This window comes from Echiichthys vipera (assembly GCF_963691815.1).
Source record: "Echiichthys vipera genome assembly, chromosome: 4".
NCBI lineage: Eukaryota > Metazoa > Chordata > Actinopteri > Perciformes > Trachinidae > Echiichthys > Echiichthys vipera.
The window spans coordinates 23,241,714-23,253,879 of record NC_139829.1 but is presented as its reverse complement, the minus strand read 5'-3'; the positions used below and the strand labels follow the sequence as shown (position 1 = coordinate 23,253,879).

The 12,166-nt window shown below is 41.3% G+C and overlaps 1 protein-coding gene across 1 annotated transcript in view; it reads left to right on the top strand.

Moving 5' to 3' along the window:
• Positions 1–8,969, top strand: part of arb2a (ARB2 cotranscriptional regulator A) — a 90,399-nt gene extending 81,430 nt beyond the window's left edge. The window contains exon 5 of the mRNA XM_083912857.1: positions 6,639–8,969. Within this exon, the coding sequence (XP_083768983.1) occupies positions 6,639–6,799 (161 nt within the window). The 3' untranslated portion in view covers positions 6,800–8,969. The remainder of the gene's footprint in view (positions 1–6,638) is intronic.
• The last annotated feature ends 3,197 nt before the right edge of the window (positions 8,970–12,166 follow it).

Below are 12,166 nucleotides of genomic sequence, written 5' to 3'. Positions count from 1 at the left end.
ATTGATTTTTCATGCCAATGACTGCTTCTTGAAATGATTTTGCACATGACAATAAATAACTTTAAACTTAAATTTGAGCAACATGAAAAAAAATACTTGATCAAATTAAGACAATGAAGAATTATTATGATTATATTAGATTGTTATGTGTTTGATTTTTTCTGTAATGCCAGTAAAGACACCCTAGAAAATAACACGTCAATTTCACTCCCGCTGCCTTTTTTGGTGGCATCTCTCCAGTTCTTGGCATGTGAAGAGTTTCGCACATGGCACAACATCTGCCCATTTATAGTGTTTAGGGGGCATTACCATATGCTAATAAACTATAAAAAACTATGATCAGGTAGGATTCATCATTCAGCACACCTGAGTAAGAGCGGATTTGGGTGGTTAAGAACATTTGGTGCATCTAGAGTTGACTTCTCTTATTTTTCTCGCGACAGAAAATTGATTGAACATTTAAGAGAATGTTGCTGCATGAGGCCCATTGTCTTTGATATATGTGGAAACATTTGTTTTGATTTTTAGTTTAATTCAAACTGTTTTATAGTCTGTCTATTCTGTTTTTCACTAATTTCACATTGTTTACGTATTTTACTGTAGAGACGAATTCCTAGCAACATATTTTCACATGCTGTATATGCTAACTTGAAGACTTAATTTAATATTTTAATGCACCTTGTAAATAAATAATTATATGTCAGGTAAATAAGAAAAGCTACAACTGAGCTTTCTTGCATTTCAGTAGAGCAGAGTAAAACAACTAACACTGAGAGGTGCTGTCAGAAACGAGGGCATGTTTGGGCTTTCAATTTTTGCTGAAGAGGAGTGGGGAGAGTCTGACACTGGTATCAAATAGCTTGTTCTGTCCTTGGACCATGGTTATCTTGTAAATACCACGCTCCAAGTCTATAAAAGCGGGGGTCCTTTATGACAACCAAGGCCACTCATTCACGTTAAAATAAAAAAGCACTCAGTGCAGTCTGGGTATGGAGGCGGCAAGTGGGTAAGGATAGAGGGAGGAAACTGAAGGAGAAAGAAGTAGAAGTACAGTGCCACGCTGTCTTTTGTTTAAAGTTTTACTCTTCCTAGAATTATTATATGAAATGTAAAGTAGCTTACGTTGGGTGAGGATTTCAACAAGTTAATGTGATATTCTCCTCTCTCTGGGCTTCCTCTTGATTTTGTTTCTCCATGTCTCTTCTCTGTTTGTATTTTATCCTGAGTAAATACAGAGTCCCCTCAGCGGCCCCTGTAGCTAGTGATTCAGGTTCCTCATCTCTGGATGTATAATGAGTTCTGCCTTGTTTTTGTCAAACAACAACACACTATAATAAGCAAAGTAATTAAAAGCAGTACGAGGGAGAGGAGGGTGGGATGGGGGGTGGTTGAGCAGACCCTGCTTACCGTCTAGCATTAAAAATGAAATGCATTCATGAAGCAGTAGTGGTATTACTGGTTTGATGAAATGAGCTCTGTTTTAGTCATTTTTCTGTTTATTTTTTTAATTTTGTGATTCATGTGTCTGTCCTGCCCCTGTAGACTTTTGAAGGTTTAGTACCATACTGATTTTATTAAAAATGAAGACACATTGCTTAGTATAGCATAAACAAAGGCTGATTATACCTTCACAACACTGTCTGTGGGTTTGACATGGATGTCTTCACCCTGAGTGGAAATTGAGGGGCGGTGGAGTACGCGGAGTAAATGTAGATTTAATTAGCTTTTTGACTAAGGATAACATCTCCATGTTTTGTTACAGAGGACAGAGTTGCTCTGGCAGTGTGGCTGGCCGGCTGTCACCTGCCTGGGCTCTCTTTGACCTCGTCTCCAGTGGCAATATGTCCTACCCCCTTCGACAGACAGCCACGTGGGACAAAAAGACATTCTTGACCTTTATGCATGTCAGCAAGCAGGATGACAACACACATAACTGACTGTATGCGCATGTGCTTCTCTAATGGACAACCACACGGACACATAGGAGCTAATACACACACACACACACACACACACACACACACACACACGCACACACGCACACACACACACACACACTGTGCACATTCTCTCACACACGCCACTGAAGATCATCTAATATCAGAGAGCGTCAGGGGCGGAAATCCGATCATCTGACAACCAGGATACAGATAGCGATTCCCCAACGCTGATCCATGCAACAGATAGTTTCCACAAACAACAGACCGCCTAAGGTTACAGTCAGCCATGGCCCGCACCAGAACACACATCTCTGCCTCACATCAAGATAAAACAAAAGCTTAGGTTACCGTCGATAGGAAATCGATAAGAAAATGCGTTGTTTTTGTTAGATTTTTGATGAAAACTCTGACAAGAGGAAATGAGAAAAAGTTTGCATCTGCATGCAATAATATCATGTGCATCATTCCTGTTAGGTATCCATATTTTGTAATTTTCCCTTCATGATTATATCACTGTTCATCTCCTTTTTTTAATTGAAGCTCGTTAAATGTTTAACCCAAATGTCAGTATATTTGATTAAGCACTCATAATTGTTTAAAGAAATTAAATGATGCAAAGAAAAAGTATTGTCACTTTACATTTCCCCTGCCTCAAAGTCCTCTTAATAATTTGAATATGTATTTATATTATAAATGAAGTAAAGAGATATAGCCCCCTTCACATCAATGTAATTACGAATCACAAAAAAACTTTGATTCAAATAAAATAGGCCATTTGTACACAAGCAATTAACTGGTGCGGCTTTAAATAATGTAGCCCAGATGGAACCTAATTATAGTCGGCATGCTTTGATTCTGGCTTTCTGTCGGAGTATCACTCGGGGCGTCACTTTGGCTTTTCAGTCACCTAGCGTTTGTTTTGAAATTTGTGACAATCAGAGCCGATTACCATTTGTAACAGCATGCAGCGGAGGGAAGAAAGCATGGCCCATAGCTATGGAGGAGTTTCCTTGTTTCCTTTTTAACAGCTCAAAACTCTCCTCCTCTGTTCCCTTACCTAACTGCATACAAATGATAACAACTGTGTGTGTGTGTGTGTGTGTGTGTGTTCGTGTGTGTGTGTGTGTGTGTGTGTGTGTGTGTGTGTGTGTGTGTGTGTGTGTGTGTGTGTGTGTGTGTGTGTGTGTGTGTGTGTGTGTGTGTGTGTGTGTGTGTGTGTGTGTGTGTGTGTGTGTGTGTGTGTGTGTGTGTGTGTAGGGGGGAGCGTGTTGGATTGTTTGGTGTTTTGGGGGAGGGTATGTGTGAGTGTGTGCCACCCATTAATAGATGCTTGCAAGTGCCGAATGTGTGTGTGTGTGTGTCAGTGTCTTGTACCAGTGTAGAGTCAGAGGGAGATCAAACAGTCAGTCAATTACCTTGAGAGGGCTCCAGTGGCTGTGACAGAGTGGAGGAGGCTAAATATCCAGGATCAAATACTCTCCTCTGCCTGTCACATAATGAGGCAGCCTCACCAGGCTCAGACAACACACACAGAATGTTCAAACACAGGGCACAGGTTAGGTGCCGGACTGAAACTCTGCCACGACCTGAGCAGAGAGCATGGGATGGGAGCTTTACAGACCACATACTTGCTTTTTCCTGCATTACAGTGAAACATCAACGTAGAGCTCCGTGGGTGTGTGTGTGTGTATTTTGCCTCACCTCAAGGTTACGGCCGTCATCATTCCACTTACAGAAATAATCTTAGTTAAGCTTGCCATTGCTTAATGCTAATTACAAACACATTGTCAAAGTAAAGAGAATTTTTTTCTGCACATCCCATGATAATACCCAATGTTACAGAGCACAGTAACATCATTATTGCATTTACAATAAATGAGGACATAATTGCATTTACAATAACTTTATTAAATTAATGCAGTTACAATGATCTTGTTAAAATTAACACAACTTCATTGATTCAAAGTGAATGCAAGAAAGAACAATAAACACACATACACACAACTGTATTTGACCAGTTAAACACAAGATGCAAGTTGTAATTAAACAGATTAAAATTGTTCTTTGTCCATTATAACTTGTTTAACAATACATGAAATCAATTGCTCGTAAAAAAAAATAAAAATAAAAAAACTGCTTGGCAGTTGGAAAAACTTTTTTCAGTAAGGGACTAAAATTTAAGATAAAGTAGTGCTCATTGGCTGTATGGTTTATACAAGATACAACCAGATACAACCAGATGACACCTCATCGATCCCCACATCTTTTAACTATATTACTTTGATTTGTGGCATAGCTGAGGTAATTCTGTCTCTCTCTCATTCTTTAGAGGCTATTGAAGCCTGGTCATTGGGGTCCCTCCTCTAAATCAGTCGTCGCATCTCAGCTTTGACAACATCCATTAGGTTCGACACACTTTGGCTATTAAAGGAAGAGTGGACGTAAGCTGTTAAAGGCCTATTTAAGGCAGTGTGAGAATGGGTTTATGTCTCTATGTGTGTGAGTATTGTTGGGTGGGTTGGTGGGGGCTCCACCATATAGAGGGGTGGAGCTTAACACACAGAGTCATTGGAGGGGCACAGGCTCATCTGCATATTGGCACAGACGCCCCCCTGGTGACCCCGGACTGCGATGGGATAGGGTGGAGAGGCTGGCGGCGTTCCGGAGGAGTTCACCACCAGTTCAGGGTGAATGAGAGAGCACTGCGGCATTGATCGCTTCTGCGGTAGAAAAAAAAAGGACAAAACAGAAGTAAAAACACTAGTGAGGGAGAGACCGATGAGACAGGGAAAATGGAGGAGGAGGGGGTAGAAAAAGATCACAGTGCCTCAAATTGGATATAAATGATAGATTAGAGGTGTGAGAGGGCTGTGTCTTTGTTTTCCAGGGACGGGTGTTATGTTGAGCCTTACACAGGTAGCAGACTCACTGAGAGTGCGGGGTTATTGACTCCCATGATTGCCAGGCCAGTAAATTTGACCCAAGGCACTGACTGCATTCTGCTTTCTATATAGCGTGCAGCGTAGTCCCTTATCTCAGAGTGATCGAGAACCCCCTTACATACTCGTACACACAAATTACACACAGACAAAACACACCACCGGCAACTGAAGCCAAATCTACACACAGTTCCCGCATTTACCCCCAGTCTAACAATCACACAGACAAACACACGTGCACACACACGATCACCATTAATGCGTCCAGGCAGGGGTCAATCTAATAAACACGGGGTGAGTGCAGTGGTCATCAGAGGCCTGTCTATAGTGAGAGAGCCTTTAAGGTGCTTCCTAATTGTATCCCTGTAGCCTTCTAGCCTAGCTTTTTATAGCCGATCGCATGTACACAGAGGAGAAAGGAGGAGAAAGACACTGAGCAGGAGCAGAAGTTAATTGGTATTTTTTAATGTACTAATGATTTGACTCATCCACAAGGGTCATGGTTTTTCAACCCTTTTCTGCTGGGTCCAGTTTTTTTCATACAAGCCTAACTGATTTCAAATACTAAGCTTATCCTTTTTTTAATCCTCCCGAGAAAAGGACACATTTTAATTTTCTTATCTTGAAAAAAAATGCAGGTCCCACCTAATAAAAAATAAAAAACAAGTGTGCAAATAAGGATTCAAAAAAAGAAAACTCATTACTTGAAGGCTTGTATTCACTCATCCCTCTGTCTGTAAACACATGTAAATTTTTCTTGGATCCATGTATCAGGGGATGAAACTCTTAATATCATCTTGCAGCAAACCTATTCTCCCTCTGGGAAAAAAGAGAGCACCTCAGTATGGCTTCTCAAGTCCAGTTACAGTTGTGTTGCTAAGCAGCTGAGCTGCTAGCCAATGGCGGCAGAAACAAGCCATTATCTGTTAGCGCTCTCAGTGAATGGTTAGCGAGCAGGAGTAGGAGATGAGTCAGGCAACAGCTGCAGCCACGATGGTCGTGTTTGCTCCGATGCGCCGCCAAGGTGTTCTGTAGCAGGACTAGCTGGCGTAGCAGAAGCATAGAAAATGCCATTGAGTTTGCAAGCTATCCAGCTAAAATAGCTGGCCAGCGATACCCTAACCCCTGAGGTTAGCAGGAACCTGAGGCGCGTGTACCAGATTTCAAGCTCCAGTGTGACCCCAACTTGGGAAATGGCTAACCTGGAGGAGGTCAGAGGGAAACCCAGCACTGCTGCCTCCCCCCGCCACCGGCAGACCACTTGATATGCTCACAAGTTACCTCTCTCCAGCTTCTGTCTTGCCTATCCACAATCAGCCCTTTAGAATGAATGACTACCGCTCCACTGGTTTCGCTTAGTGCCCCCATTGTGCATAACTCTGGTTTTATTGAAAGGCTTGAGATGGAAAGAGGGACGTGTAGCGGTGTTGATTATCAGGTATCCACTTGGATAACATATTAAGGCTGTCCCATTGGGCTAATAGGTCATAGGCTGCTATGGTTCTCATGCGTAAGGCCTTAGACTTGAACGGAGCGATGCAATGCATTGAGGGAGTGGTGAGCCTTACAGGACTAAAAATGTCATCTAATTTGTCTTCACCGTTTGTGTTGCCACAGCAGGTGTATAGCATGCAGAGCTACATTTTTAATTATGTCAGAATGTCCACCACACACTGTGTTGCTGACTTTACAGTAAGCAAATATTTTGTGAACCCCGCTCATGCTTATGTTTATGTGTGTGTGTTTTTTTCACATGTAGGTACAGAGCGGCATGAGTTGACCTCCTGGATGAGTTACATCTCCATCTTCAGGTTCTTCAGTGAGGTCCTGGAGGCGAAAGAGGATGAGGAGGCGGAGGAGTTCTCTAACACGGTCACCACACGCAGCAGCTCCCTCAAAAACAAACACCAAGATTTGTAGAGGAGCAACAAAAATGACTCGGAACAAGAGGAGAGGGAAGGGGTATGTGGCAAGGGATCGGGGGGGATTGCAGAAAGGGAGGCTAAGGTTCGAAATCCTTTCTGTTATTTTTTCTTTTTTTTTCCCTCTGTAACCTCCCTCCATCTTTCTCTCCTCACTCTTCACCCTGAGTGTCATTTCTCCCTTCCAGCTCTCCCTAGCTGAGCACACACACATAGCCTTGTTGTTGTAAGAGACAAGAGTACAGGGTCACCATGTATACATCACAATAACGTTTTGCATTACTTCTAGATGAGCGCAACTGTCAAAGCAATATGGGCCTGAGTGTTAGTGCTTCCCATGGGCTGTGGCCTGGCTGCGGGTACTGGCCACGGCAGCAGAGATTAAGGCTGACAGGCGCTGTGCACAATGCGCTGTGGTGCACCTCTAATTGTCCTGACATCAGCCTGAACTGAGCTAATGCCCCGCCTGCCCTCCAGTCTGCACTGCTCAGTCTCTCCCTCCTCTCCCTCTCCCTCTTCCTCATCGGTCCTAAAGTCTGGACTGCTTAGCCTCAACATCAGCTCATGTATGGTATCCTCTAAGAAGGTTCAATATCATTTCCACCTGAGCCCATCTCCTTCTTTTTTTTTAAGCCTTTAACCACAACAATGTTTTCCACACACTCACAACTGGTGACCATTTGTTTTATTCTGACAAAGGGTATTGTTTTTTATGACCTCTTCATTCTCTAACCCGCCGCACATGCAGTCTGCTTATAAAACAGGATTTTTCTCATTCAGCTTTATGTAAAAATGTATTTAAATGTGTGCCATGTATTTCTGGGATTGCTTATAATAACAGATCTTTTTTTTGATTTCTCAAACTAAATGTCTCATATGTCTCATAGTTGTTTTTTTTTATATTAAGACAATAATGAAGCTGTAAGTGTTTACTTTAGAATATCTCTTGGATTGATTTGCAAAACTGGAGAGTCCTTTTCTCAGTTTATTATAGATATATTGTATATCTTTTTTTTCCAATTTTATATCCTTGAAATTGATGTTACAGGATGATTGAAAATGATGAAACAAATAAAACAAACACAACCTGTGCTGAATATGAAAAATTCAGGACACTGAGCATATTTAAAATTACTTAAAGTCAAGCATCAAAATGAGTTTGAGGGATATCTCATTTTAACAGGAGCCAGAAGTCAGCTCACAACACTCATAAAGCCTCAATATATCGCCTTACACATGTCAGGAAATCCAAGATTTCAATATTATTGTAAGCCTGAATGATATTTCCTTAGATGTTGGAGGAATGTAACATATCTATTTTTCCCCTTTTCTCCTCAGAGCGAAGTACTCTTCTTGTGTATACTTAGAAGTGACAAAGTCAGCTCCCTGCTCAGCTGCACATAATCTGACTATGTGACACAAACAAGATAAAAAAAATTCCACAAGGCTGGTGTGCTTTATAAACCACTCAAGGCTTAATGGAATACATTTCTAATGTGTCATGACATTAGTAAAAACTCAAACCGGGTAATCTCATGATACCTTAGACACATTCTTAAATATATACCTTTTTTTTTTTTTTTTTTAAACTTCAAATAGTTCCCATTGTTTAACTTTTACACTGTGAAATACTGCCCACTGTGTTTATGGTTTAGGGCTTTTGTGGATTATCTCTCTGCTGTAATGAGACAACTATGGCTGATGGTTGCAGGCCTAATTTCCTTTTAATTTGATTCCGATCTCTCCAGGTTACAGCAAAGAAGTTGTCTTATTATTGGATTTGATGAGTTTCGTTTCAAGATACCATTGCTCATCTTTCTGCTTTTCAGCTACAATCAGTTCATTTATAACTCCATAATTTGTATATTGTTGCCTTAGGAATAAACAAGACTCTGTTCACTGTTTTTTTTAATAATATCCAGCATCCATATGTGAATGGAACTAAAAATGTAAGAGTGGCTTCAATCCAAAGTACAGTCTGCAAATAAAATGGGACTCATTTTGGCAATTGCTTTGAAGACTTGAGGTTTTGCAGATGGTTTATGTGTTGTATGTATGTTTAAGGAACATGCCTATTTTTGTTTTATCACATTAGCCTTTTGGATTTTATGAAACTGCCCGGTCCCATATTTTTCTTATATTCTCAAATATTTCTCCCATTCTTTTCTTCTGATCCATTTGGTTTTAAACTGTCTTTAAAATGATTTTGAAGTTGATTTCATTTTTGTAATTAACCTATTAAAATGAACTTTTACAACTTGCTATTATTTTTATTAACTATTTATTCACCCATGAGGGAAGACATGAGGAATGCGTGGTAGAATAAATCAGCAGTAGGAGAAAGTCAGGTGCGACGATAGACAAAGAGATGTGCCCGAAAGTGTAAAGCGAGTGCAGCGGGACGAGAAAGTCGAGCACCTGGTGAAAATGACCTGAGTCATCCTCTCACATGACTTTTATGAAATCTATCCAACCAACATGTATTTGCTGCCACTCAATCAGCCAGTGTTAAGTGTATTTTGGCATGTTACTAAACCGTTCAAACCACACATTTCACCTTATTTCAGTGTTGTGTTTGGAAGTTAACCAGTACATAAAAGTTTGACAGTTTAAATCATGTCCTATAGGTCAGGCTACACTGAAAGAAAGCAATATCTTTAAAGTGATTGTATCATTATAGTGAGTAAGTCACTAAGTGTGTTAAAAGGAAAACAAACTATAAACAGTAATTCCCCTCTTTTTGGTCATTAATTTTGGCAAAGTGAGCCCCCCCTCCAACTCAGCGAGGTTTTACAGCATCATTTGTTTTCACACGGTGAAACCGATCAGGTCATTAAACGCCCCCTCAATAAATCTTTAGAAATCTTTCCATTAACCCCTGAACAACAAGTGGAACCAGGCGAGTCCCCCTCACACCGTGTCAGGCCGCTGATTAAAGAGGCATTCAATCACACACACAGGAACAGATACACACATTACTTAACTTTCTGTCTTGTGTGTTTTTTCCTCAAGGAGAATACCATCTCATTGAACAATTCTATGATATTTAAAGGGGGCATATTGAAGTGAGAATTTTCGGAATTTAATAAAAAATAACCTGCCTTCTGTCCAAATCAATGATTTTCGTACCATAAATTATGACCTGCAGACAGTGATCATGAAAAGTAACTAATACACAGAGAAATGAAGTAGAATTAATGCAGCCTATGCCTCAAGACTTGTTCACTATCTAGAAGTCTATTTTACAGATTAGATGGTGACATTAAAAGTTAGGTGAAGTCAGTTAAGTCATTTCAGTACAGAGAAAGTTGTGCCACAAGTTTTTTTTTCAGTTTCTAAATGTGCTCATCTGTTATCTGGCTTCTTAGCGTAAGTCTAAATAGAAACTATATCCCATTTATCCATGAGTGAGTCTCTTGAGGGCCCTGTGCATTCAGATTGACCGCTCATGCGGCACTTTGTCGCATGTAGCTGTCTAGCCACTTCTAAAGACAGTGATGATCTCTTCATGTCTACGGGGTGGCTGGTTTAGGCTCTCTCATTTAAGTCCCCGGGACCCTCCCGAGGAGGGATCCCCAAATCCTAAGGAGAAATAGTCTGATGCGTCTGTCTTTTTTTACTCGCTAGAAGTTAGCACAGCGTGTGAATTTATAATAGGTATGACTGATTTGATTATAGGTTTCACTCTCCCGGCTATTGTCATTCAGACAGTTACAGACGGCTCCACACTGAATCATATCTCCAACAGAAAATAGCATCAGCTGCGGAGCTTTAGGATGAAATCCTGCCAAATGGGGGGTCTGTGCTGTAATGGCAGATTTGAAGAGGAGTGGGTGGGGTTGGGTAGGGCCCTTGACATGAAAAAGTTGGGGAACCCCTGTGCTGCCACAGCCAGATATTTCAATTTTTACTTTTAAGAGAGTTGTTGTCACGCTTGCTTGCTCCAGCCCTCTGATATGCAGCAGAAGATGAACTCTTTCCAAAAGGAACCAGGCGTTAGGCAAACTTGGAATGTCACCCCTCTGACAGCCCCCCTCACACACACACGCACACACACACACACACACACACACACACACCCTCTCCTTCAGCCCTCCTCCAGCGGATCACTGTCAGATCACTATTTGCATAATTATATGCTCAGCTCAGAAGAGAAAACTAACCCCCAAATTTTACGGGTCAACTAACTGCAACAATCAATGTTTTATCGGGTATACTAAGGGAGAAATATCTTTAACAATCATGGTGGTGGAACTCTTTCTCTCTCTCTCTTTCCCTCTCTCTCTCCCTCCCTCCCTCTCTCTCTCTCTCTCTCTATCCACCCTTCTCCATCAATTCAATTCAATTTCTTTATTGGCATGACTGCTTATCAGAAACAATATTTCCAAAGCAAAAATGTAAATTCACCCCCCACCCTTGCTTAAAGAAGAGTGTCTCTCTCTCTCTTTCTCTCTCTCTCTCTCTCTCTCTCTCTCTCTCTCTCTCTCTCTCTCTCTCTCTCTCTCTCTCTTTCTTTCTTTCTTTCTCAGTACGTGAGCAAATACTTTTTCATCTATTGACTGAGGGAGAATGTGTGGCTTAAGCTTGGAGATGCATTCAAGATTGTATCCCTTCTTCCCTTCCCCTATTTTCTCCCTCTTTTCTTTGCCCCGGCTCTACACTGTGTTTTTTTTCCTGAGCAGAAGAGGTCTTTAATATAGTTAGGCCCTGTGTACCAGAGCACAGAACTCACTGGCCGGTTTCGTTAGACATCATTACATATTCATTGACTTGCAGAGAAACCATTTAATCCAGTGGAAACAACTCCTCTTCAATCGCTTCTCTCCTTCTCTATTCTAATAAGGACTCGCAGACTTGAGACAGCACTTGGGGCCCACAGACATCACATTTAGGAAAGAGTGTGACTGGGCTTTATTCTGCGGGGTGAGGTAGGTGCAAGCGCAGGTGTTGCACCAAGTGGAGAGTGCTGCTGGGCCTCTTAAGAGATGCAAAAGTCCCCAGAAACATGCAAAATAATTCTGTTTAATGATGCGAATCATTTGACGTGCGAGATATCACACATCATATATATTTATATTATGCACAACTACCGGCAAACAACATCATTGAGTTCCTGTCATTAAAAGTTTTAAAGCAAATCCACACACAAAAAAAAGGAGCTTGTGCATGTGTACCCTGAACTTCCTCTCCTCGTTCGCGCGCAGAAACATATCGTGACCGTCAATCGCTCTCACCTGTCTTGGGGGGGTGGGGTGGGGGGGTGCTCCTATGAAAACATAATGTGGGGAAATATGCAAAGCAAATCGGCTCTCCCAGTAAATATATCCATTCCCCGGGTTATTCTAAGAAGAGCGGGGCTTGTAGA